This window comes from Mercenaria mercenaria, chromosome 7, assembly GCF_021730395.1.
Source record: "Mercenaria mercenaria strain notata chromosome 7, MADL_Memer_1, whole genome shotgun sequence".
NCBI classification, from domain to species: domain Eukaryota; kingdom Metazoa; phylum Mollusca; class Bivalvia; order Venerida; family Veneridae; genus Mercenaria; species Mercenaria mercenaria.
This window is the reverse complement of record NC_069367.1, coordinates 31991315-32018795: the sequence shown is the minus strand read 5'-3', so window position 1 is coordinate 32018795 and position 27481 is coordinate 31991315. Positions and strand designations below refer to the sequence as shown.

General features: G+C 35.3%; 2 protein-coding genes across 7 annotated transcripts in view; one reads left to right on the top strand and one right to left on the bottom strand.

Annotated features, from left to right (window-relative positions):
* Positions 1–1887: 1887 nt before the first annotated feature.
* Positions 1888–26629, bottom strand: LOC123554606 (integrator complex subunit 4-like). Of its 4 annotated transcripts, none has more exons than XM_053548012.1 (22): positions 26483–26629; positions 25377–25455; positions 24062–24292; positions 22512–22618; positions 21743–21925; positions 20830–20969; positions 20097–20217; positions 18756–18827; positions 16951–17125; positions 16092–16297; positions 15061–15203; positions 13966–14081; positions 13362–13495; positions 11997–12151; positions 11448–11541; positions 10347–10609; positions 8950–9247; positions 8506–8626; positions 4685–7108; positions 4364–4524; positions 2453–2519; positions 1888–2224 (listed from the first exon to the last, which is right to left on the bottom strand). In XM_053548012.1, exons 1-19 carry the CDS (start codon positions 26534–26536, stop codon positions 6948–6950), a joined length of 2853 nt encoding a protein of 950 aa, XP_053403987.1. In that variant the 5' UTR covers positions 26537–26629; the 3' UTR covers positions 1888–2224; positions 2453–2519; positions 4364–4524; positions 4685–6947. The 4 variants fall into 4 exon arrangements, with proteins under 4 accessions (XP_053403987.1, XP_053403988.1, XP_053403989.1 ...); XM_053548013.1 differs by having other exon boundaries at positions 4418–4524; XM_053548014.1 differs by having other exon boundaries at positions 4778–7108.
* LOC123554604 (dedicator of cytokinesis protein 9-like) overlaps positions 26562–27481 on the top strand; it is a 132434-nt gene continuing 131514 nt past the window's right edge. For 2 of the 3 annotated variants that reach the window (XM_053548007.1, XM_053548006.1), the window contains exon 1: positions 26563–26756. In XM_053548007.1, the coding sequence (XP_053403982.1) occupies positions 26658–26756 (99 nt within the window). In that variant the 5' untranslated portion in view covers positions 26563–26657. Of the gene's footprint in view, positions 26757–27481 lie in introns of all 3 variants that reach the window. The other variant, XM_053548003.1, reaches the window with a different exon arrangement.

Sequence of the window (27481 nt, the reverse complement as noted above, 5' to 3'; positions counted from 1 at the left end):
TTTTAATTAGAGCTAAGGTGTCCCGTAAAACGAACCAAGCAGAGCTATCAAAATGATGCAACAAACCATGTTTAATGAAAATCCATCAAGCGATCAAAACGAAGAAGACATCTGAACGTTTTATTTTCTATTTTTAGCTTTAGCGGCCCCTTAAAAGGGCCAAGTGCCCCAATTTGAACAAATTTAGGAGAAGACCTTATAAAGTTTAATGAAGGTCCATTCAGCGGTTGATCAGAAGTAATTTAACGCTAGCTGTCCCTAAAAGGGTCAAATACCACCACTATATACAGATTGAAGATCCATCAAGCGGTTGATAACAAGTCATTTAAAAGTATTTAAATTTTTAGCTGTAGAGTTCCCAAAAAGGGACCAAGCATCCCCATTTGAACAAAACTGGGAAGATCTTACATTGAAGCTACACACCAAGTTTGGTGAAGATCCATTCAGTGGTTCAGTGGCTCATGAAAAGAAGTCGTTTAAAGGCATTTCTACGAGGCCCTTGAAAGGGACTAAATGCCCATAGTTTAACAACTGTTGCATTAGACCATATAAAGATGTTACAGACTAAATTTGATGAAAACCTATCGATCTTATTGAAAAGAAGTCGTATGCAGGTACTTTTATTTTTAGCTCTAGCAGCCCCTACAATGAAGGGGTCAAATGCCCCTAATTGAATAAAGTTGGTAAAAGACATTAAAATGATGCTACAAATCAAGCTTGAGAAAGATCCATCAAGTGGTTCATGAGAATAAGTAATTAAAAGTTTTTTTCTATGTTTGGTCCCTAAAAGATGCCAAGTGGCCCCACTTGAACATATTTCAACGAGGATCTTTAAATGATGCTATAGACCAAGTTTGAGAAAGCTATATCAAGTGGTACATTAGAAGAAATTATTTACAGGGTTTTTCCATTATTAGCTCTAGAGTCACCTAAAAGGGGCCCGATCGACCTAACTTGAATTAGGAGAAGACTAGACCAAGTTTGATGAAGATCCATCTTGTGGTTCATAAGAAGACGTCGTTTAAATGTATTTCTAATCCTAGCTCTATCGGCCCCTAAAAGGGACAAAGTGCCCACATTTAAATAAATGGTAGAAGCCCTTATACTGATGCTACAGACCAATTTTGATGAAGATCCATAAATGCGGTTCATCAAATATGTTGTGTAAAGTTTTTCTTTCTACATGTATTTTCGCTCCAGTGGCCCATAAAAGAGGTCAAGGTGAACCATTTGAATAAACTTGATATAGGTGCATGACAGAATGCTTCTGACCAAATTTGGTGAAATTCTGAGTAGAAAATGTTTAAGTAAAAATGTTGACGCAGATCGATGGACGACGGACCATCCACCTATATTAATAACTCACATTGAAGAAAGTTCTGGTCAGCTAAAAATCAATTTGATCAATGTTTTTAATTTGACAGTCAATCGGTCTATCTGTTCCAACTCTTATATATACCACTAATGTAATGTTTTGCGAGCGAAGATAATTACATATTTATCGGATTTTAGGGGGCGTTTTAGGGATCAGCCTAGATTAATGCATATCATTAACTGTCTATACATCAATACAGTGAAAATATTAATTCTTAAAGCATTTCTGAAGAAGTCGGACTTCAGAGGTTGCCGCCGTTGAAACTTTTGGTAAAAATAAAATCCGAAGAAATTGATAAATGTCTGCCAAATGTACGTTTTCAACAATACTAGTACGGTTTTTCAGATTATTCACAAATATTCATCATAAAACGATGACCTTTTTAAAGTGTTAGAACCGTGCATCACTTTTCTTCAATAGAACACTTGATATGGAGTGTTTGCAGAACTTGCCCCGAAAACCAAAATTTTAGGAATTTCCTTTTGTATATGGGGTTATGGTAATGAACAAAACATTATTTTTATTTATTTTACAATTGCTCCCAGAAGTCTTAGAATTACCACTGAGATTGTTATGATAGAAATATTTTCTTCCGGCCTTCTATAGGTTGTCTGCAAAGCGCACATTTCGTAATATGTGGTGCGCAGGCATGGCAGGAAATCATGTGACCACATGGAAGAAAAACCACATTTGTTTCACAACTGAAACAAATTTTACACATGAGCTTGTCTTTCAGTTCCTCTAACTCTTTCTGCAGATTTTGCTGACCTTGAACTTCTTCACAATCTTCCAGATTGCGACTCCCATTAGGCCGGCCATTTCTCTGCTTTGGAGATTTTTCAAGCAAGTCTGAAAGTGACAAAGGTTTCAATTTTTTTAATTAAATCATTTAAATTCCAAAAAAGTTTGAATTTTATGTTAAAAATAGATAAAGCAGTATCCAACTAGATGTTTTACGACGTTTTGGAGTTAAAGCTTTTATCATTTTGTATTTAATTATAACGATATTACTTATTACTGGTATGTATTTAAAATGCAGTTTAAAGGGAGATCAACAGGACAAAATATATTAGATACCTTGTCTTTTTCCATGAGAGATTCCGTTGCTCTTCTGTCTTCTACCTTCAGATGTCGACGACGCAATCTAAAACAATTAATTTGGTAGTATCATATACAGAACAATGCTTTAAGGTTTTAAATCTACATGTAATTCTTTTCGAATATTTTTAAACTGTATGTTTAAACAGTTAAAGTAGCTGTCCAAATAATGTTGTGTTAGAAAACCACTACTTTCAATATTGCACATGAACTTAAAACTGGTAAATTATTCCGCAATGAACTACATTGTACAGCTGATAGATACGAAATAGTTGTGAGACAGTCTATTCCTGATTAAATTATGCGCAGTTACATAGAGAAGGTGATAATCACCATCCAAAAATGATGGGACATCTGTTTGTTTACTGATCATTTTTTGGCTATATCCGGTGACTGTTTCCCCACCGTGTTGTATATACAGACCCGGAATGGGATACCAATTCAAACTTGTGACGAATGGACCAGTCTGTAACTCGCCATTATTTCTTAGTTCTGATATTCATTGTAAGTAATGGGCTTTAGGCGAACTGAACAGAGGCGAGTTTTTCTGATCACTGAGACACTCGATGTCCGGCGTCTTTCGTCCGTCTGTCCGTCAACGTTTAGCTTGTGTATGCGATAGAGGCTGCATTTTTCAACTGATCTTATGAAATTTGGTCGAGTTTGAAAATGGGTCATTCGGGTTCAAAAACTAGGTCACTAGGTCAAATCAAAGAAAAACCTTGCGTATGCGATAATCTTCGTGAATTTTGGTCAGAATGATTATCTTGTTGAAATCTTGGCCGAGTTTGAATATGGGTCAACTGGGGTCAAAAACTAGGTCACTAGGTCAAATCAAAGAGAAATCTTGTGTATGCGATAGAGGCTGTACTTTTCAATAAATATTCATGAATATTGGTCAGAATTATTACCTTGATGAAATCTAGGTCAAATTCGAATATGAATCATCTTGGGTCAAAAATTAGGTCACTAGGTCAAATCAAAGAAAACCTTGTGTATGCGATAGAGGCTGTATTTTTCAATTGATCTTCATGAAATTTGGTCAGAATGATTGCCTTGATGAAATCTAGGTCAAGTTCGAATATGGGTCATCTGGGGTCAAAAAGTAGGTCACTAGGTCAAATCAAAAGAAAACCTTGTGTATGTGATAAAATTTTGTCAGAATGACAGCCTTGATAAAATCTAGGTCAAGTTCGAATATGGGTCATCTGGGTTCAAAAACTAAGTCACTAGGTCAAATCAATGAAAAACCTTGTGTATGTGATAGAGGCTGTGTTTTTCAATTGATCTTCATGAAATTTGGTCAGAATGATAGCCTTGATGAAGTCTAGGTCAAGTTCGAATATGGGTCATCTGGAGTCAAAAAGTAGGTCACTAGGTCAAATCAAAGAAAATACTTGTTTTTGCTCCAATTTTAATGATAATTGGTCAGAATATTTTTTTCCATGAAATCACTAGGTCAAACATGTTTACACTGTTATGGTGTGTTTCTCATGTGAGCGACCTACGGCCATCTTAGCCCTCTTGTTGTATTTATTTATCATCATGAAAATTCAAAACACGCCTACAAAAAAGCAATTATCAAGAAATTGTTACTTTGCTGTCTGGCTTAAGCAAAAAAGAGATTTGTTTAAATATAAAGTTCATGTATACTGTACAAGGGACTCGGGAAATGGAATCATTTTAATCCTCAATTGAAAAAAAAAGTGCTTCTCAACATGATTATGTTCGGTTGACGTCCAAGAAGTGAACTCCCTGTCAGTACTTGGCACTGATAAAAACGAGACATCTTTGCAAGATGCATTTAGGAGAAACCAAAAATAACTGTAAACGTCAAGACATTATATTACAAACACGTTATATCAACAATAGCTAAAACTGCGTATATACTGTTAAAGTTCCTTTGATCACAGTTCGACATACGGCACACCGGTCTAACATTACCGAGCAATTCTCGCATGCAACCATATGGTTACACGGCAGAAATACAACGCACATTTTCCCATTCAGGCATACTTTGCACACCATTCGCTCCTTCGGTTCTCGAATGTCTGAAATGTCAAAAAATAGATTATAGTATGCGTATATGACGTAAATATTTAACCATTTGTTTTAACACTGGCATTTCAAACTAATGAGATTTTACATATCCTTGAACAAATGGTCGAATTAAATTTTTTAACTAAACCTGTATATAGAATTTCTACATACCATTCAAGATTCGCGAATTCGGTACTTCCTCCAAGTTCGCACATTGGTCTGTTGTCTGATTAACTGTTGTGTGGGGATGATTTAATGTCTTACATTTGTCTGTGTCCTTCACGTCTGAAGATTCATCGTTGCCCATCGGCGTTTCATCATACTTTTTACGAACCGATAAATTACTGTCATTTGTCATCGTTGGGCTTGAACGACGGGTATCGCTTCTACGTTCCTGCGACTGACTTGCACGATCTTCTCGGGAGTTAAGAAGCAGCGGACATTGATCATTGTCAGTATGTTCATTTGACCTGCTTTTTCGCATAATCAAAAAGAAAATGATGCAGCAAAAACATGTTAAAAGTAAAACTGCAACACAAGAACTTGAAATAACTATCGTACAGAAGGGCATACTTTCACTATCTTGCGCATCCACGGAAGACGATTCTGCTCGTGTGTCTATCTTGTCACTATTCCTCGTAGACGTTACATTTCGCTTGAAAGTAATAGTACCCCTACCCAACTTCTTTGAAACAGCACAGAATTCATGACACTGCTTCTCAGGTTGTAAGAATGTACTATCAGCCGAACAAGCCTTTACTTTGTTTTCATCAAAATATTGCCCGGCACACAACGAAAGAAGCAAGAAGAAAACGTATATCTCCATCACGTATTTAGGTATTTACTGAGTCAAAAGAAAAAGAAGGAAATATATTAAAGGTTTACCAAATTGTTGTGTCTATTTATAATCTTGAGCCGATAAGTATATTTTATTTACGGTTTCCCAATTTACTATGTAAAAATATTTACATGTAAGTTTGTAGTTGGTCGTTGCACTTTAATAAATTATATATTGACGAACTACGATATATTTCACCAAATACTTCCAAAAGTTTCATTTAAAAGCTTCATATTTGCAAACCAAAAGCGATAGTGGATTTGTCACGCTCTATTAGACATTGTCGGTCTAAGTGTACTTAATCCTAGGGGTCGTCTCAAAAAAGTTTTTTTTCATGTTGAGAGCGTATTTGATAATTCTTTCTTGAAATCCCGTTCAATGTAGACTTCTTGCATTTTATGGCTTTTTACAGTTTGTCAAGCCTGACGTTTATATTTCAATGTACACAATTGTTCAAACGAAAAATGTGCAAATCTTCCTATATGCATTTGTTTTTTCTTAAATATACAAGTCATATTGACTGAAAATACACATTATCTTATTTAATGTTACTTTTATTCTTTGATACTTAACAGATACGTATAACTTTGTTTACAGGCAAAAAATAAGAATGAAAGTTGTCATCCTTCGTTTAATTTAGTATTTAAAAATTCGCAAAAGGAAAGTGGACCTTAACACAAATTTTATCCTTGAAATTCAAATTTTCTAATTAAGTATGTAAAGGGCCATAATTGTGATAAAAATGAATGTTTGGGCTATTGTTCTTGGTCTACTTACTTTGATGACAAACAAATGTTCAAAGTTTCAAAGCTGTAGCTCTAATAGTTTTTGAGAAAAGGTGCATCTAAACAAAACCTTCAACCACTGAGAAAATCAAGTTTTCTAAGTACAAAAAGTCCATAATTCTGCTTATCACTGTTATGGTGCAGAGTCTACATAGTCACCTGAAGATGATAAACAAGTGTGCAGTGTAGTTTTAAAACTTTAGCTGTTACAGGTTTTTGAGAACAGGTAGAGATACAAATTTTTACCAACACCGGTGATAAATTTGCACAATACTCTATTTTTCTCAAAAATTACACAAGCTGAAAACAATATCGCCTCTCTTCTTGGAACTTGCGTTTTACATGTACAATCAAACAGGGTCACTCATTTTTGAAAAACCCTGGATCAAACTATATTTTATTAGGTTTCATTTTAACGACTGACACAGCCATGCATGAATATATAATGTATAACATATTGTGTTCGGTTTGTGACAGATATTTTGATCTTATATCAAAACAAACAAGGACCCTTTATGATTATTATTATATTTATTATCACTGTCAAATTTGAGCCGTGCCATGAGAAAACCAACATAGTGGCTGTGCGACCAGCATGGATCCAGACCAGCCTGCGCATCCATGCAGTCTGGTCAGGATCCATGCTGTTCGCTTTTAAAGTCTATTGGAATTGAAGAAACTGTTAGCAAACAGCATGGATCCTGACCAGACTGCGCGGATGCGCAGGTTGGTCTGGATCCATGCTGGTCGCAAAGCCACTATGTTGGTTTTCCCATGGCATGGCTCATTTACACATTTTGTATATTTACTCTCATCGTTTATGAGGTTTGGGTGAGATGAGGACTTTCACAGGTTTACAAAGTTCTATAACATTATTGTCTTCCTCTGTATTTGATGCTGACTTGGTTTTGAACTTTGTTTTGGCAGCTGAAGATGCAAGAACAACCAGGCCTATCTCAACAGTACACGATTCTGAAATGTCAAAACAAAAAATATCAAACAGGAGTGCTAGAATGTCACAATAGATGTCTATCATAGCAAATTACTTTACTCTAGCAACTGTATTTGCAATTAAAACATGAAAATATTCAAAGGAAATTGCAAACTTTTGAGTTCATGACCTATAAAGCTGAGGGGGGTGACTTGATGACTTGAACCACTTGGTCAGCAAAAAATTACAGTAAAAACACTGCGTTCTCGTGCATCGATAGCTTGGGTAACTGGATTAGCACTAGCAATTCATATGGTTCCAGACATAAGTCCAGTATAAAAATTTGTAGATGAAAATGCTTTGAGTACTGAGAAATCATCAATTTTGTGATTTTGACAGAAAAACCTGCTACATTATGGATATATGAATTTATGGATACCAAGGTTTGAAAGTTATATGAATGGGAAATTTGTTTTTTCATTAGGATTAAATTTTTTGGGCTGATGCAACCACACAAACTTTGACCTCAGTCCTCAATGAATATTAATCATTCTGCAGTATGAGCTGTGAAATGAGCATATTTTTGTACCAGTAAATAAAAGAGGATGATTTTTTTTTTCAAACTAAAATTTCCTGTAATTTTGTAAATGAATGGGTTGCTCATAAACCATGGAAAACTCAAGCCACAGGCTCATCACCTGGTGTCCTTGAGTGATTTGCGTTTTACTGTGTTAAGTAAATGTGATGTATAACACTGTAAAAGCACATATTTTCACTTGGTCAAAATTTTGCAAATTTGAAATTTTGAGTAAGTTCGCGAGGTTTAATATTCCCAAAATTGTAAAAATGGTATCATACTTGAATTTGAATTATACTAAAGATGAATATTTACGTGAGGATTAATTTTCATGAGAAGAAGGGCCTCGCAAATATAGCGAAAATTAAACCCTCACAAATTTCTGCTTTTACAGTAGTACCAGTAGAGTTTAGCAGAGCAATTTTTTAAGGATTACTTAAATACATCACTTAAGATATACATACAGTCACATATTTATGATTAATAATATTTCAGAGACATTGCTAAATGTTTTTAAACTAGATGTGTGTCCATAGGACACTGGTAGCCCATGCCTGTCACTGTATAAGTCAAGGGCCATAACTCTGGTCTGGCTGTCTGAAATTCTGATTACAATGCCTGGTGCACAACTTCACATGCTGAATAACAATTGTGCCAAGTCTGATGACTCCAGGTCAAATCCTTTTTGAAATATGCACAACACAAATCTGGATGGACAAGGGCAATCTAAGTGGCCCCACCTCCCCATAAAAAATTGAATAGGGGGTGGGTTTGGGGGAGGGGGCACAAAAATGACACTGTATTATGCAGGCAGAAGCAAGCTCCTTTAAACCTAACAAAAACAATAATATACAATCTTACCTGACCAGTGACCATGTGAGAGGAGAACATTTGTGGTCAGTCGATGACCGAGAGCACTTCTCTTGCGTACATCATGAGATGGAGGTATTGTCAATGCTACAGTTGTGTCTGGGTACTTCACCTTTATATAGATTGAAAATAAATATCAGTTTTAAGTGGAGAAAAGAAATCAATTTTTGAATTAAAATTCTAAATTTTTAATCAGTAGAGTGATGGAAATTTAATAAATGTAAGAACTTGTGGAAAGTATTATTTAGGTTTAATAATATCTAAAATAAATGAAAAGAAATTCAACAAATGTTGTTTTGTTTTTTTAACTTTATAAAGAAAATAATACTTTTTATTCTTTGCCACTGAATATACGATATATTCTATTTTTTTTTTTGCTAGTAATTTTCAATGTTGCACAAAATGAGCCAATTTCATAAAAATTAGAAATCATACCTGAATTCGGACATTTTCAATCCCGGCAACATTTTCAATATCAGCAACTAACAACACAGCTGTGGTGAGGCCTGCAGTAAATTTTATCGGGTTGTCTGACATCTTAGCTGGCTCATGAATTACGCCATATGCCTTACGAACTTTGTTCAATAGTGGACAAGCGACTGGACGCACAAGTTTTAAGGCTGAATGTAGCACATTCTGTACAGTGGATAACTGGTTACTTTTGAGATTCATTATTTCGGACATCAGGTAAGATGTGCAACTGTCTGTGTGTGAATCTAGAGATGATAAAAATCTAAAAAAGAAAACATATTTTCAAATTTGTATTTTTATGCCCCCGAAGGGAGGCATATTAGTTATCAACTGTCCAACCGTTTGTTCGTTAGTTAGTTAGTTTGTTCGTTCGTCACAACATTAACTTTTTGCATGAAGGCAACTAACTCGTGAACCACTGCACCCAGGACCTTCAAACTTCACATGCTGATAATACTTATTGAGTATACCATCCCTACTGACTTTGGGGTCACCAGGTCAAAGGTCAAGGTCACAGGGGCCAACGTTAACTTTTTGCATGAAGGCCTTTTACTTGGGAACCACTGCACCCAGGACCTTCAAACTTCACATGCTGATAGTACTTATTGAGTACAGCACCTCCACTGACTTTGGGGTTACCAGGTCAAAGGTCAAGGTCACAGGGGCCAATGTTAACTTTATGCCTGAAGGCACTTTACTCGCGAACCCCTGCACCCAGGATCTTCAAACTTCACATGCTGATAGTACTTATTGAGTACACCACTCCTACTGACTTTGGGGTCACCAGGTCAAAGGTCAAGGTCACAGGGGCCAACGTTAACTTTTTGCATGAAGGCACTTTACTCGCAAACCACTTCACCCAGGACATTCAAACTTTACATGCTGATAGTACTTTATGAGTACACCAACCCTACCGACTTTGGGGTCACCAGGTCAAAGGTCAAGGTCACAGGGGCCAACGTTAACTTTTTGCATGAAGGCACTTTACATGCGAACAAGCTGCTGCGGGGGCATTTGTCACCATTAGTGACAGCTCTTGTTTTGTTTTGTTTTGGTTTGCGTTTAACACCATTCATTTATATGATGATATATGAGTTGACAAAATGTGTTTCTAAATTCTTTATCAGTAACAACAACAGTTCAACATAAACAAGATATATTGTAAGAGGACAAATGACTTAACATCTTTTCTTCCATAAAATCACTATGGGGATCATTTGCTTCATCTGGGAATTAAACTTCAGACCTGTTGACTATTAAAGTCTTGTCCTTTACCAACTTCACTAACCACACTTAAAAGGAAGTTTAATAACTAATTATATCTTACATATTTCATACAGTATAATAAAAACGTAACTCACTTTTGCAACCCATTCAGATAGTTTGTATACACATCCTGTGCTTTCATCTGTGTTGCAAGCTCCTGTGAGTTGGCTAAAGTTGAGCCGAGCCTGAAGGTCAAGGCCTTTAGTTCCGTCTGCTTTATTAGGGAGAGGTCATTATTTCCAAGACCTAAAAATAACGTCTGCAGCCTGTTGGTTAGGTTAAGTACCTTGTCTACCAGAACATTCAGGTTGCTAACGGTAACACTTCCAGTCAGGATGTAGGCATGCTGGGACATCAACTGTAGAAAATAACAAACACGAGTTATACAGCAAGTATTTAGTTTAAAGCTTTATTCAAGACTATATGGGATATAAAATAATATGTTTCTGATCACACTTTGCCATGACATTCCAGCTTTTAGAGGTAAAGACGACCGCTGTGCACATGTATATTCATCAACTTTTTAAAGCACCAAATTTATATTTAAAACAGCAAATATTCAAACTCCACGTCGTTTTTTATTTAAATTTAACAAAAACAAAATTTGGTTGAGTTGTTTGTAACTACAGAATTCCCTTGCATGTGAAGTTTTGTCATAATTAGAGCAAATTTAACAGTGACTGAGCAAAAAAGACAATTTAGCGATTTAAAAAAGTTTCAAACTTTAAAGTTTGAGGGACACTGACAGAGGTGCCCCTCGAGGCATAATTTCATACACCTTAGTAAAAGCAGTGACCTTCAGAGAGCAGCCTGGGGGGCTTCCAAACATAGCAATACCAATACAGCTCAAATCCACAGCAGTGACGGACTAGAGATTCAGAGTTATAACTTAACTACCTTAACCCTTACCCTGCTGAATTTCAATAATAAATGTGTCCATCTAAGTTCAATTTGGACAGTACCATTAACTGTTAAAAGGGGTGATTACCAAAAATATACTGACTGAATGGCGAACAGTGCAGATCATGATCAGACTGCAAATCTGATCTGCGCTGGTTGCAAAGTCAGAATCGATTGCGCCCAGCAAGATAAGGGTTAACATCTTAACATCTCAACAATGGTAATAAGTGACTGACCTGTGAAATAAGTGATTTACCTGTGTAACAAGTGACTGACCTGTGTAACAAGTGATTTACCTGTGTAATAAGAAGCTGGCTCTGTAAGAACAAACATATACATTCTGCTGAGGCTGAAGTATTAGTGTCTAGTTCTGTCACTCTTTGCAGATCCCTGTAAATATATATTTTCTATTACTGTACCTATGGTACTTGAACATGGGTACAATTTTTACAGCTGTTTCTCCAGTCATAATCACAGTTCTCCACTTTTTAAATCATATTAAATCATTGTGTTAGAATCGTTCCATTTCTTTTTCAAAGTTTAATTCAATTCAGAATGATACATTTTTTATTCTCTTAGTACAGCATATACTGTAGAATCATTGAATTCTGTGCCACACTGGGCATAAATTTACACTACTTACAGCCTTGATGAACTAAAATCTAGCCTGTTTATGTTAGATTTACAAGGCCACAAATTCACTATCATACAGATGTTATAGAGACATACCTAATGACACTAAAATCTCAATTTTGCCAAAAATGGACTTACGGCTTTGCGGAAATAAGGCGATTATGTTACATTTGAACTAATGTGGCAATGCCACTCAAGACATGAATCCAAACCTGACAGCAGTTTCTAGCAGTTGTTTTGCAGTAGTTGTATCCAGTGAGTGGAGATCTGACAACTTCTCTACTGTAGATTTTATAAATGTTGCAGCCTGATCAGATTTCTCCTCCGGTGCTTTATCCTCAACAAGCACAACACTGGACTCTACGTTCTGAAACATTTATTGCATTTATTTTGTTAGGTTTAACGTCGCACCAACACAATTATAGGTCATATGGCGACTTTCCAGCTTTGATGGTGGAGGAAGACCTCAGGTACCCCTCTGTGCATTATTTCATCATGAGCAGGTACCTGGGTAGAACCACCGACCTACCATAAGCCAGCTGGATGGCTTCCTCACATGAAGAATTCAATGCCTCAGAGTGAGGCTTGAACCCACACTGACGAGGGGCAAGTGATTTGAAGTCAGTGATCTTATTTACTCAGCCACGGAGGCCCCTCGATGTAAAAATGGATATAATAAAGTGAAAAGGCTATAACACCAAGGGTATATAATACAACAATTTGTAGGCTTAAGTATCAGTTAATATGTAATTTTGTCAAATTGCTGGAATGAAATATTAACTTATATTTTAACGTTAACATAAGTCTATAACTGTATATCATTTCTGACTAAATCTGGACATATATTCATCAACATTTTATGTCTGAAACTTAATACTTTGAAATGCTAAAATATATATATAATATGTATATTATTAAATTTGTTTGTTTTTGATGGGTTTAACGTCGCATCGACACAGTTATAGGTCATATGGCGATTTGACGGTGGAGGAAGACCCCAGGTGCTTTGTGCATTATTTCATCATGGGTGGTACCTGGGTAGAACCACTGTCCTTCCGTAAGCCAGCTGGATAGCCTCCTCACATGAACCACATTGATGAGAGGCAAGTGATTTGAAGTCAGCAACCTTAACCATTCAGCCATGGAGGCCCCCTATGTATATAAATCTTGTACAAATTCTACTGAGATTTGACATAAGTGTGGAATAGACTATAATATGAAACTATGAAAAGTTTCAACAATAAACAGTTGTTACAAAGGAAGTTACAACAATATGAATTTTTAGGTGTTCAAAGTTTGTTTAAATTTCAAGCATTGTCATGGAATGCGTTATATACCTTGTAAATCTGGCATCATTTCAGGAATACTATCTCTCAGATATGTAAAATGTCTCCTGTTATGTTCCTGGAACATGTGTTACAAACCTGTAAATCTGGCACTATTTCAGGAGTACTATCTCTCAGATATGTAAAATGTCTATGTACTAGATACCTGTAAATCTGGCACCATTTCAGGAATGCTATCCCTCGGGTATGTAAAATGCCTCCAGGTATGTTCCTGAAACATGTGTTACATACCTGTAAATCTGGCACCATTTCAGGAATACTATCCCTCAAATATGTAAAATGTCTCCAGGTATGTTCCTGAAACATGGGTAAAGCTGTCCTATTGCCTGCAGCTGCATTGAACACTAAAACCAATATACTGATATCTGTCCATTAGGTTAAGGAATCCTCATGTTGCAACCATATTACACCAAACTTGAAAAAAAAATGTGATGTGATAGTGTAGGATATGTTTTATACACAAAGATGAAAATATCAATGGACAATTCTGAGAAAAACAGATAACAATTACTTGTATTTCCTGTAAGTTTTATTCCACATTTTCTGCCTCCTCATTCATATCCCCTATGTGTTAAGTTCCCTAAAATCTGACAAAAAGCTTAAATTCAATGAAAATCCTGAAATCATGCCAAATGGTGTTCAGTTATATGACAAAAAAAGTAATAATTGGCATTGGTGCAATGTAAGTTGATAGTAACATGACTAAAAACCTACACTGGCATAAAGGTTCAGCTGTGCCAATGACTATTTAACCCATACCATTGCCAACTGGTAAGTGTATAGAATTCACTAAACAGTTTTAGTAGAGTAGCAACTGGCGTAACATGAAGGATACAAGCTGGGTCATCCATCTCAGGTTCTGGGGTATCAAAGTATGGATGCAGACATAGAAACTCTGGCATCAGTGGCAAAGCAAGGTTGGCACAGTTCTTTCCTAGATACTGCATACATCTGTGGAGAAATACATGTTTATTGTTAAAACAATTTACCCTAGGTACTGCATACATCTGTGGAGAAATACATGTTTATAGTTAAAACAATTTGGCCTAGATATTGCATACATCTTTGGATAAATCCATGTGCATGGTAAAAATGATTTATGATAGATGATACTGCATACACATGTGGAGAAATCCATGTATATGGTTGAAATGATTTTCCATGGATCCTGCATACATCCATGGAGAATTACACATGTATGTCACCCCTTTGCCTCAATTAACTGAGATTATTTTACTGTACAACATAATATATGATCAAAACAATTTATTCTAGTACTACATACATCTGTAGTGAAATTCTTGTATAGGGTTAAAACAATTTACCCTAAATTATGTATCAATGCATTTGTGGAGAAAAATTGTGAACAAGTATATGATTCTTAACAATTTTCAGTAGATTTTGAAGACAGGTGTATATATTTACTGCATACATTTTTAAGAAAATACACTATAATATTTGTCCAACTGCAAAAATTCACAATAAACAAACTAGTTTTATTTACATTGGAAAAATTATGAAATACCAAAGTATTTAAACACAGACAGATTCTGTGAAATTATCTGCAATTCAAATTTTGCCCAAGATTAAAACCTTGTTGCATCCTTAATAAAATAGTGCTCTTGTAATCCTCAACCTGATCTAAAACTCTTGGAAAATTGTATGTGTTTTTCATACTCCTGTAATTAAAATAATCTTTTTTAACCCTTATCATGCTGGACTGTACACAACTGGTTCTTCCTTTCCGACCACTGTAGATCATGATCAGCCTGCACACCTGTGCAGTCTGATCAAGATCTGCACTGTTCATCATTCTGTCAGTATCTTTTTGGTAAGTACCCCTTTTAACAGTTAATGTTACTGTCCAAATTGGAAGAGGGACACATTCATCATAGAAATTTAGCAGGAAAAGGGTTCAAAAATACCGTACTTCCATATGTTGAGCCTATCCTCTGGGTATCTCCTCAGATTATCAAGCAGTGCTACCACACATGTATTGAGACATTCTTTAGTTGCAAACTTCATCTCACACAACATATCTCTCAGTGACTCTCTCGACACATAGGAAAAATCCTGTTTAATATAATGCAAGTTATGTATATTTTATCTTGTACAACTACCTCAGCTATAACCTCAAACTTTAGTTTGAACAGATAATGGAAAAACTCTTATAGTTTATATTTACTCTTTTTATTTGATTATTGCTTTAAGATCTTCTGATTAGATTTTGCAAGGTCAGTGAGGAATTATAGAAATCTTAGGTCAAATACTGCTTCTACTTGGACTTCAGCCTATTACCTCTGGTTTAAGAGTCTACACCACTGCACTGCTATAAAAAATGAGCAGTAAGTATATGTAAATTCAATTTACACTATTAATTTTAAGTTTCTGTGACATAAAAAATAATACAAGTTTTTTTTAGGAAGACCGCAGGTGCCCCTCTGTGCATTATTTCATCATGAGAGTGCACCTGTGTACAACCACGGACCTTCCATAAGCCAGCACATAAAGAATTCAATGCCCTAAGTGAGGCTCGAACCCACATCGATGCGGGACAAGTTATTTGAAATTTGTGACCTTAACCACTTGGCCACAGAGGCCCCCAGAATAAAACTCTGGAAGTTTACAAATAAGTATGTATAAAAATTATAAAAAAAACTGTCATACTGAATATCAAGAACATGAAAGAAGACTCATTTACTGTGAAATCATTAATATTCGTTGAGGAATAATTTTCGTGGATTTTGTCGTTGAGTCCATCCACAAAATTTAATCCCAAAGAACAAGTAAAATTCCCATTCATTTTATGTTCAAGTTGAAATCCATGAATTCTTATCCCCACGAGATTGCTGTTTTGACCCAAACCACGAAAATTCATGCCCACGGAATTTAATGATTTCGCAGTAAATGATTTTTAGTTATAATAAAACTTCTGTTAAACACTTAGAAACATTTGTGTACCTGTAAAACACCTAACATGATATCGAGCTGATCTTCACGTAGTTCTAAATGCTGACTCAGTTTTTTCAGACTGTTGATTGCGTTCAGGCGTACACTCTCTATCTCATCGTTAAACATGTCGGCGATACTATCCTGACATAATAAGGCAAATGCTGGATTCTGGGAGGCCAGCTCACACATTGAATCCAATGTGCAGTTTCTCACCTCTAAATTAGCAAGAAAAGTAAAGATGACGTTAATTGAATTGCAGGAAGACATTATATCAATTATGGAAGACTTAATATGACTTGTAGCATGACAAGAAGTACTGCAAAGAAGTCACAAGAGATCCTTAAAGCTGTGATATCTAGAGAAAATGTTAATGTGCATTTTCTTTTTATAAGTTCTTATCAAAATCACTCCTTGATAAAACTAAATGGCATTTGATAAAATATGAAAAAGTTAAAAAAAAATTGTTTTTGTCATGCCATCTTGTGCATTTTTGTGTTGAGTTTTAAGTCACAGACCTACATTTAGGTTACAAAGCAACAATCCAGCTTTGGTGGCAAAAAATGTGCACATCTGGCATTATTTCAGGCACGAGTGGGGGCCTGGGTTGATCCACCTACATTTTACATGCCTGCCCAATATCTTCTGGGGTTTTGAACATACAATATCCTCCACAGTTTCAAATACTGCAACATCAACCGCTCGGCCAAGAAGCCCCCTTCTGTCATGTACCGGTTAATACTTTGCATAAGGAACATGTTCTGTTCTTCCGTAGTAGAACTATTCTACCTATAACTTTCAGTATTCTAAAGTGTTCAACTTCTTAGTTTTACAAGTATCTTTCATATTTACAAATCAAAGTTATTTTTACCTGAGAATTCATCCTCCAGACCATGAACAAAAACTCCACAGGCTCCTATGTTCATCAGATTGATACTTTCAGGGTCAAGTTCCTCTTTAGGGGCATCATCAGCCCACTTCTGCCCTGTGGACCACACACCAGATGAGTAATTATCCTTAGCTCTTTCTGAGGCTGTCTTTTTCCTCTGAATATACACAATAAAATTTAATGTGACTGTGCTACTGTGCAACGAAAGTGCTATAATAGTCCAAGATGGCTTATTTTTAAGGTCTCCATGGGTGGTAGCAGGATCAAATTGAAAGTTAAAGGTACCTTATGTAACGTCAAGTTAACCATCAAAAATATATTTGCCCTGTATACAATTCTGGCACAAGAAAAAACAAGGAGCTGTGTTCAATAAACGCTTGATGCCCCGGTGGCATCCTTGTCAATACAAAGAAACCTAAGTCCAAAACGAGGTCAAGTTCAAGGTCAAGATCAAACTGAGGTCAGCTGATGTCTGAAGATGAGGAATGGTCACAGGTTACATCTGCATTAGTATAAAGTCATTCTAGTTAGGGGTACTGATGCTAGACGAAACGGTCCCATTTGGTTAACCTCGTACAGACGGACGGACAGGACAATCACTATATGCCTCCCGCATCAGTAGATGCCGGGGGCATAAAAAATACAGGATTAAGCTTGTTACTAAGAAGGCGGATCAGACAGTAGCTCATTATACTACTACCGTTGATTGCATAAATTTCACGTAGACTTTATTTGTGCATGCTGGTCTGGATCCATGCTTGGGTGACCAAGGCAAGGTGGCGACCAGGTGTGGGTACAAAACTTCACATGTTTATAATAAATGTTCATGGAAAAGAATGAAAGAAGTTTAATGAAATTCTACCAATTAGTTGGTTTGTTATGTACAAATCTGTAGATTTATAAACAATTAAATGGCAATAACTCTTAAGGAAAATTGACCAATTGAAAAAATAAAATGAGAGGCATTATCCAAGTATGTTGGTCCATATTTATTTCAAGTTTCATGAAATTCTACCAGCTTATTACTGAGAAATGGCTACAGATGTGGATTTTTCATTAAATCAAGGGCAATAACTCTAAGGAAATTGACCAATCCAGAAAAAAACTTTACAGGTATCATCGCAGTATGTTGGTGCATGTTTATTTCAAGTTTTATGAAATTCTACCTGATAGTTACCGAGAAATGGCTGTGGACGGACATTTTTGGGCATTTTTCATTAAATCGAAGGCAATAACTCTAAGGAAAATTGACAAATCAAAAAAAAAAATTTGACAGGCATCATCGCAGTATGTTGGTTCATGTTTATTTCAAGTTTCATGAAACTCTACCTGCTAGTTACTGAGAAATGGCTGCGGACGGATGGACGGACTGACAATGCCATTTCAATACCCCACTCCCAATTTCATCAGCGGGGGATAATAACACAATGTCATTTCTAGGGATGGCAATGAATAGCATTTTTGATATTCGAATATTCAGTCAACCTTCCGAACGAATATTCGCATGTTCGGTCAATCAACTCAAAATGCTATGTATGCTAAATGACACGTTTGGCAACGACAGAAGCCATTTTCGTGCGAATTTATAATGAAAGCAGGTTTTGGCAAATTAGATAAATGAACATTTTTTGTTCTGTCATTTGGCTTTTATTTTTTCAGGATCTTATACTTTTTTGAATATTTGAATTGTGAAACAGTGTTCGAATATTCGTGTAATGAACAAATATTCAAATATTCGTGTAATGAACGAATATTCGTTGCCATCTCTAGTCATTTCGGAAACTTACCCTCATATTTGACATCAACTTTTTATCTAGTGTTTGCTCCAGAAACCGTGCACTGACAAGATGCAAGGAACCCTGAAATTTTACATTAAATGTCAAACTGAAATTAAACCTAATATAAACATACAGACAGTAGCAAAGACTTATATCAAGTCATTTATTAATCTAAATATCACCTTATCATAATCATTTATGAAATTTCACTCAAATTTTCATTGACAATTCTTTTTTTTTGTAGCATAATTACTTATTCCCCTAATGTTAGTAGCATTTGTAGATGGGTTAATGATATCTAAGGCACATTATCATTACAGAAGTATCTCTCACCAGTAAACAATCGTCCTATGTTCACATTTTCAATTACTTACAAACCTTTCATTATTGTCAATACTTAAGAGATGTTTTAAACTAGTTCATATAAGTAAACTTGCAGCTTTTTAGTGCCTTCATAGAGTAAACAGCTGTCATGTTACAGACATGGTCATATTCCTCAGAACTTCTGATTACTAAACATTCAATTTTCCATAACACTATTTGCTTGAGCCAAGTTGGCTCATCCGGGTTGGCTCATCCGGGTTGACTCAAACAATTCATGTGATTCCCAGCTGTATTATTTATATTTAAGAAATAAGTTCCCAAACGTGGTTTATCATAGAATAAAGAAATGCCGTAGGCCTGAGTGATATATTGTTTCGCATAAGAACGAAAAACTCCGGTTATTCTATGATAAATCACACTTGGGAACTTATTATTTCGTTTCTAACACAACATATTAGTATCAACAGTGTTAGAAAAAATAGTACTACTTTTTACGACCGTGCTACGCCCCTGGATCGGATGAAATTGCACGCGAGTGGTTTATTGCAGAATAACCCGAGACAGATTTTGCTCTACATGTATGTAGGTTATTCGCTGGTCATGTTAGAATTTCTGTTTGAAATGCTGTAATCAGTGTTAAACTGTAGTAAACATATAATGCTGAAATTTTGTCGATGTCTCTGCAGCTCTAAATGAATTGGTCATGCAAAGTTTTTCACAATATTGACAATATCGGCCAAGGTCTTCCATCAGTAAAATAGCTTTTATTCAGATTTCATACCAATGTAATTTATGTCAGTATACTGTCAAATTATTTAATTTCATTGGCTCGAATTTATGTGGTTTTGCTCTTTAGAGCTATTCCATGGGTATATGAATTCATGCATTTCAATTTTTAAACATAAAATGATTCGAAATTTTACTTGATGGTTTGGATTAAATTTTTTGGATTGACTCAACCACAAAATCCACAAAAATTAATACCCCATGAAAATTAATGATTTCACAATATATACTATTTCATACCAGTAAACTAGCAGCTTTTGTTCGTACTTTCACCGATATGTCATTTATCATGTTACAAATTTTAACAAAGCCATCATCAACCAATCGAAGTTCCTCATCTGAGTTTGGCACAGGAACAAGGCTATAATGGAAATAAAATATACCTAAAGCCAGAAAATATTCACATTCACATAATTTATAAACTATTAATGTCCAAAAAATGACAAATTGCATTTTAATGAGAGTATGACAAGGCAATAAACTATACTGACATCAAAAAAATGACGAATTGCATAACTAGAGTATGAAAGTCATTACCTGTCCACTACCTTAAACAAACAATCTATAAGTCTTGAAGAGTACCAACCTGTGCAATATCTACTTTTATTACATACACATTTAAAAACCCTGTTAAGTTTCAATGGAACGTGAAACATCAATATATTTTCCATATTGACGTTCAAATTTCGTATCAGGCGTGTGACATCATTTGTGATGTCAGTATCATATATGTCGTCACGTTTAAAAGTTCTTTAATGACAAAATCTCTATTTTCACTCAGGCTTAATAACAAATTTGCATCATTTATATGATAATTTTAAGTGTAGCTGCATGTGTAATAAAAAGAGTATTAGCTTTGCATCAAGAAATATACACTCATTCTTTCCTAAAGTCACGCAATATTTCCGCTGCAGAACTCATGCATATTTCTCGATACAATTCTAATAACCTATAAAAATTTATTCTCACATACCTTTCTGGATACAGATGACTAAGGACCCATACAATCTGTATTGCAACCAATCTCACCCCTTCATAATCATCATTCAGTGCTTCCCAAGCTGCCTTGTATAAACTTTCATCCAACTTTACTCCCCTCTCATGTAATGTCAACTGAAATTTATAATTTTAAAATGAATTTCAATTAGATCAAATATATTAAAAACTATGCAATTATTTGTCCAAGATATTCAAACTTAAGAAATAACAGGTACTCATTTCAAACAAAAAGTATTAGTTTTCAATTTTTCACATAGTAGTTCAGAAAGGAGTCTAAAGTTCCCTATGCAATAGTACCAGGTGCATCTGATTTAAAAAATTTACTGGTTTTAATTAAACCAAACCTTTTACTGTCATTACACCATGCTTTCATATCTTTAAACCTACAAAGCTAGTAAAGAAATACAAATTTAAAAGTGATCACCTGTTTTTTTTCTTCAAAATTTACAAAGTCACCCAGTTATTGCAACAAAATCTGCCATTTGCTATCAGGAACAGAGCTTGTATTGAAAGTGACGTCGACTGTGTTATCAAATCTGAATAAAATCAGGTTCAAAACAGACGTTAGTCTGTTTTGGGTTTAGCACCATTTTTTCAACAGTATTTCAGTAATAGTGGGCAACTTACTAAACCAGTTTTCCTGGATTCTGTACCATAACTAACCTGTTCCCTGCCAGTAACTGCCAACTTCTCCACATAATCAGAGGTGGAAGACGAAATGACTTCAGACACAATGTCTCTTCTTAAATTGTCAAGAAGAATATATGCCTGGATCAAACAGTGATCCGTAAATCTATGCTATCTCTGTTAAGCAAAGACGGCAGAGTTGTCAGAGATTAAGACGATTAAGGGTAGATCCTAGAAATTGCATAGTTTGCCTTACTTACCAAAGCTTCAAAGGCACTTGACCTAACTCTGGAATCTTGGTCTTGAAAGAAATTTTCCAACAATTTCTGAGCATCTGTCACTTCTGCATCTTTGTTATCTCCCTTCGATAAGTCATGTGACTCCAAATGACCAATTAAATGAAGGCAGCTGCTTCTGATATGGTGGCTGTCACTGGTCAAATTCTGCAATTAAAGCACAGAGACATCTTTCTATAGCAGAACGGGCCTTTAACTCAGTAATGAAATGCTACTTTTTGTGTGGTACATGCCTAGGTGTATCTGTGATAGTGATACTCTAATTGTATTGACTTGCTTAAAAGCATTGTAAAGTTATTACAGTTTATTCTATATTTAGAGTTGATATCCACAAATTCATAAATAGAAATGTCAATTAGACCAAACCCCAGAAATTCTAAGCTCACTAACTTAAATGATATTAAAATATTCACATCAGCTAGCCTCAAAGCTTTCCAAACAATCTTCATACAAAAGATTCTTTTTGTTTGAAGTGTACATGACATCAATTTGGTGAATTTACACACTGTACTGTAAACGTGTTTACTTAATTAATTTTCATAGGGGACTGAGTTCCACAGGGATTTAATGTTTGTGTCAATATATGAAGTTAAATCCCAACTTAAAAATGATTTTATCTTTTAACTTTGATATCCACGAATTTAAGCCTCCAAGAAATAACTATTCTGGCCCAAACCATGAAATTTAATGCCTACAAAAATAAACAATTTTACAGTATTCTAAGAAAGATTACCTGTATTGCTATATTAACAAGCTGTTTGTGGAGTGTTTTGTGTGAGGCAGCAGACTGACCAATCACAGACAAGCCAGAGATCAGCTGACTCTTTGCTTTCTGCGATTCTGAAGAGAGAAATATTCAGTAAATCAATAACATACCTTTTGGGTTTTTTTAACAAATTCTAGCATAAAACTGCTGTTATACTTTTCGGGGGTGTTTTAACAGGAGAGAAAATGTGTGTCAACAGAGAGATTCTCGCGCTCACGTGCTGTTATAACACCTTTTTATATATGCACGTTCCGCGGCAAAGCGTAAACGCATTACGGCCCTAAAATGGATAATTCAAAAGGAAATGACGTCAACGTGAAAAAACAACGTAGACTTTAACACGTATTTCATGGAACTTTAATGACGTTGAGGGATACTACATTCATTTACTTAGTTTTTACACGTTTTATGCTAGAAAAGCGTTAGCCCATGTTCTTTTCGTGTTAAATCATCTTCAGAATCACTCGGGCTCGGGTACCAACCGATCCCTCGGGATTCTGCAGATGTTATAACACGAAAAAACGTGTTATCCCCACAACATAATTACAATATGAATCTTAGTTTTTATGTAAAACTGTATGCATTCAATTAAAAGTTCTGCATTTAATTGTGTTTAACATAATGTTGCTGTGAGTGATGAAACAATATTTGGTAATGTTTATTATCTGGAAAGAAGTATCATGTATGTATTCCAGAAATGGCTGCCATTTCATTGCACTGCAAATATTTACATGGCTATATCTTTCTTTTTATTATCATGGTCAAAGACACTGTTTTGACCCAGGGCCTTTTTGTTTTCATGTCACATATTTTTGCAAAGAATTTATACAACATTTTTTCAGTTCTTTTGCACCTGTGATTTGATACAGGCCCTGGGCAAGAAACATTGTCACAGATGGTAATTATGCAATTTATAAAGAACATTCTCTGTGGATAACTGTTATATACTATTCGTATCTTTTTTGTTCGTTGTTGTCCAGTTTTCATAATTTTCTGGACAGTTTTATTGTTTCACCAAGTGTTATATAATAACTAATGTGTATGTTGATGAATTATAATATGATTATGATATACATAAAACAGTTTTTATGCAGATTTACCAAATAAGCCAATACCCATATAAAGGCAGAACAATGATGTCACTGTGCCTAAAATGGCTGCCGTTCCGTTAATAGATGGATAGCACTCAAATGGCTATCACTTTTTCCATTACTGACCAATTTTCAATTTTTTTTTTTACAGTTTTACTGTTCTACTGTGCTTTTCCTAATAAAATATATTTATATATATATTTTTTTTTTTTTTTTTTTGGATTTAACGTCGCACCGACACATGATAGGTCATATGGCGACGGTCCAGTTTTAATAGTGGAGGAAGACCCCAGGTGCCCCTCCGTGCATTATTTCATCACGAGCAGGCACCTGGGTAGAACCACCGACCTTCCGTAAGCCAGCTGGATGGCAAAATATATATTTAAAATGTAACATAAGTATTATCCTTTGAGAAACACTATTTACCTTCTTTGCCAAGAAGCGTAATCAGCTCCTCAGCCAGGCTATCTGCACTGATTCCAGGAATCTTTGACAGTCTCCCTAGCAGACAAGCAATCTTCCCTCGTACCACAGCCTCCTTTTCACGTGCATAATGCTCCAAAAGGCCCCTAATGACAGGTCCGAGGCTCGCACTTGTGACTGGCAAACTACCTTCAAACTTGAGCAAGGCTTGCAAAGCATCATGGGAAGACAGACCTTTGAGAAGGAAAAACATTGTTAACCCTTATCATGCTGAACACTATTGATTCTGCCTTTGTGACCAGTGAAGATCATGATCAGCCTGCACATCTGTCGCCATTCAGTCAGTTTCTTTTTAGTATGCACCCCTTTTAACAGCTAATGGTACTGTACAAATTGAAAGATGGGCAAGTACATTATAAGAAATTTAGCAGGGTAAGGGTTAATGTTTTACAGATCTATGATATGTAATGATGCAATGTATGTTGATAAAAATGACCTAAAATTAACAATCATGCATTTACTAATGTTAACTGGGACTCTGTGGCTGAGCAATTAAAGTTACTGACTTTGAATCACATTGTGCCTCATTTCTGTGAGTTCAAACTCCATTGAGGATGTAGATTTTTTTTAAGTAAGTAAGCTATCAAAATTGCTCACCAAATGCCTGATATTCTACCAGGCTGTCAACCCGTGCTTGAATTAATATGTGTTATATCAAAGCATCTCAGGATTGCCTTGCCAGGGATTCAAATCCAGGACTTCTGGACTGACAGTCAGGTGTGTTACCACTAGCCCACTGAGCCATAATGTCTGTAGCCTAGAGATAATATGGGTCTTCCTCCCCATATGCCCTAAACTGTGTTGATGTGGTTTAACCCTTACCCTGCTAAATTTCTATAATGAACCTGTCAATTTTTCAATTTGGACAAAACCATCAACAGTCGAAAGGGGTGCATACCTAAAAGATACTGACTCAACAGTGCAGATCATGTTCAGACTGCATGGATGTGCAAGCTGATCATGATCTACACTGGTTGCAAAGGCAGAATTAATCATGTCCAGCATGATAAGGTTTAAAACCCAACAAAACAAACAAATAAGTTTCATACTAATGACATGGTATTCATTCAATTGTTCCTACACTTCAAATTTATAAAGCTGATGTGATATACCAATGCACTTTGCACTGCTTTCTATGGTCTACACATCATAAAATATTTAAATCAGTAAATCCAAAGAATAACCTGCTACATGACAGTACAATAATAAATCATAAAAGAAAATTCATTCAAACTACTCTACAAAAACTTGTGTATACCTTGCAGGTTTAGCTGAATTTCTGGTTCAGGGGGTCGCTGGACTAGACGTAACTTCTTAATTGGTTTAGGAGCCTCCTCCTGGAAAGTCAAAATATTGTAAAAATTAATTCTGGCTCAACATTTTTCCATTTTTTTTACAAAAAAATACAGAAATCAGCTGCTAAAGAGTGAAGACAAATTCAGGCTAAAACTGAAGCAGCTGCATACAAATTTAAGCTTTAATTATTAATTTAGATAACAAGTGATGTAAAAAATATATTAGATATCTGTTTTGTTACAGAGTCTGACATTTAAATTATAGCGCTAACTTAAAACATAAGGCAAACAGGATCTGTATAGCTCAACTTTCTTCTGCGAAATGTGCAAACAGCATGAGGATTTATAACATAATCAGATATATGTCTAAAAGACTGTTTAAAGGGACATATAAAGTCATCAAAGTAACAAAATATTAACATTTTTGTCAGCACAGTTTATTAATTAGTGTTTATACTGTTGTGGCATGGGCAGAAGAACTTGTCATTTCTTTTAAGCACTCTACCTGTAGGATGATTCTGGGCTCTGGTGGAAGAGTTACTCTAGTTGGTGTGCAGTATATAAGAACGGACCTGAGGAATGTTGCAAAATCCACCATACTGTGAAATCATTCATATTCGTTGGGGACTAATTTTCGTGGATTCCGTGGTTGAGTCAATCCACCAAATTAAGTCCCAGTGAAAAAGTAAAATTCCCATTCATTTTCTGTTCAAAAGTTGAAATCAACAAATTCATATCCCCACAAAATTGCTGTTTTGACCAGAACCACGAAATTTCATGCCCACGGAATTAAATGATTTTACAGTAATTGCCTGATACTAGTGTTGCTATTGCTTATGTTAAATCAAATCCTGTAAATAAGCTTCAGACGAATGCGATTTTTTAGTTTATTCATTTTAAATGTCATCTGATAGTACGAAATATCTTGGGAGCAAAATGTATTTTTCGTCCTCCGAGTACGAAGTTAATTTTTTCTGCCTCTTCAGATGAACAACATACTTACTTCGATCTGGAATAATAACATCAAGTTTAATACTCACATTAAACTGCAAAAGGCTACATATCATACCTGAATAACTTGACTATACTCAGCAAGAGCTCGCTTCTTCAACAGCGCAGCCATTCTTGTTTCAGTTAGTTGCGAGTAGTCTCCCTTGCATAATAAATTTCATCAACATGGTCGAAAATGACAACTTCCTTGTCCTAGGGATTAACAAATAGCAAATAATTGATTCCTTTTAAAGATGGGTGATAGGAAATTCACCCAGGCGCTCCACAGACGTGGTGATGCCGCGAAAATTCGAGAAACCGTTGCCATGCAGATGAAAGAATCGTCGTTACAGGTAAAATTTGACAACCCCACCCACTTTCTGAATTCAAAACCACCTGTTTCTGAGATGCATTTGTTTATGATAGATATGTATGCAGAAATAACATGACAGATAAAACCCAGAAAATTAGCCTCTAGAAATATTGCAAGATTTATTTGATTGTGAGTGAGATATCCCAAACAGAATTGTTTTAGTTTTGCATGTGTTGATTGGACAATATTTTTTTATTTCTTGAAAAGTTGAGTTTTATATTAGTTACTGAGTTGTCCAGCTGCAACATGGTATTTCTCCATCGATCGTATTCTAATAACCCATATTTAATAGTCTCTTTGTTGGTGTTATTTGATATAAGCACATTGATATTTGAAATAATATTCAATATTAATTTTAAAAATCAACTTACAATTATTTTTATATTTACTTGTGCGGCTCAAGGTATCTTTGATGATTTAGAAATATAACTATGTTAGTTCTGCACATTTGATAAACCGGAAGTAATGGCGTAACGTTATTTATCCGGAAAACGTAGGATAAAGCCTGGATTCTGCATATATGGAAATTTAAAATCATTTTATGAATCTTTGGCAACAGTTGAGTGATTTTATTACAACGACAACATTAGTATCTTTCTAAAGTTAAAATGTGATATCAAAACATCTGACACGTCAAATAATTCTGAAAAATGTTTTAAAATTAGCTTAAATAATGTGCATATATCTCTTTTATCGTGTAATCAT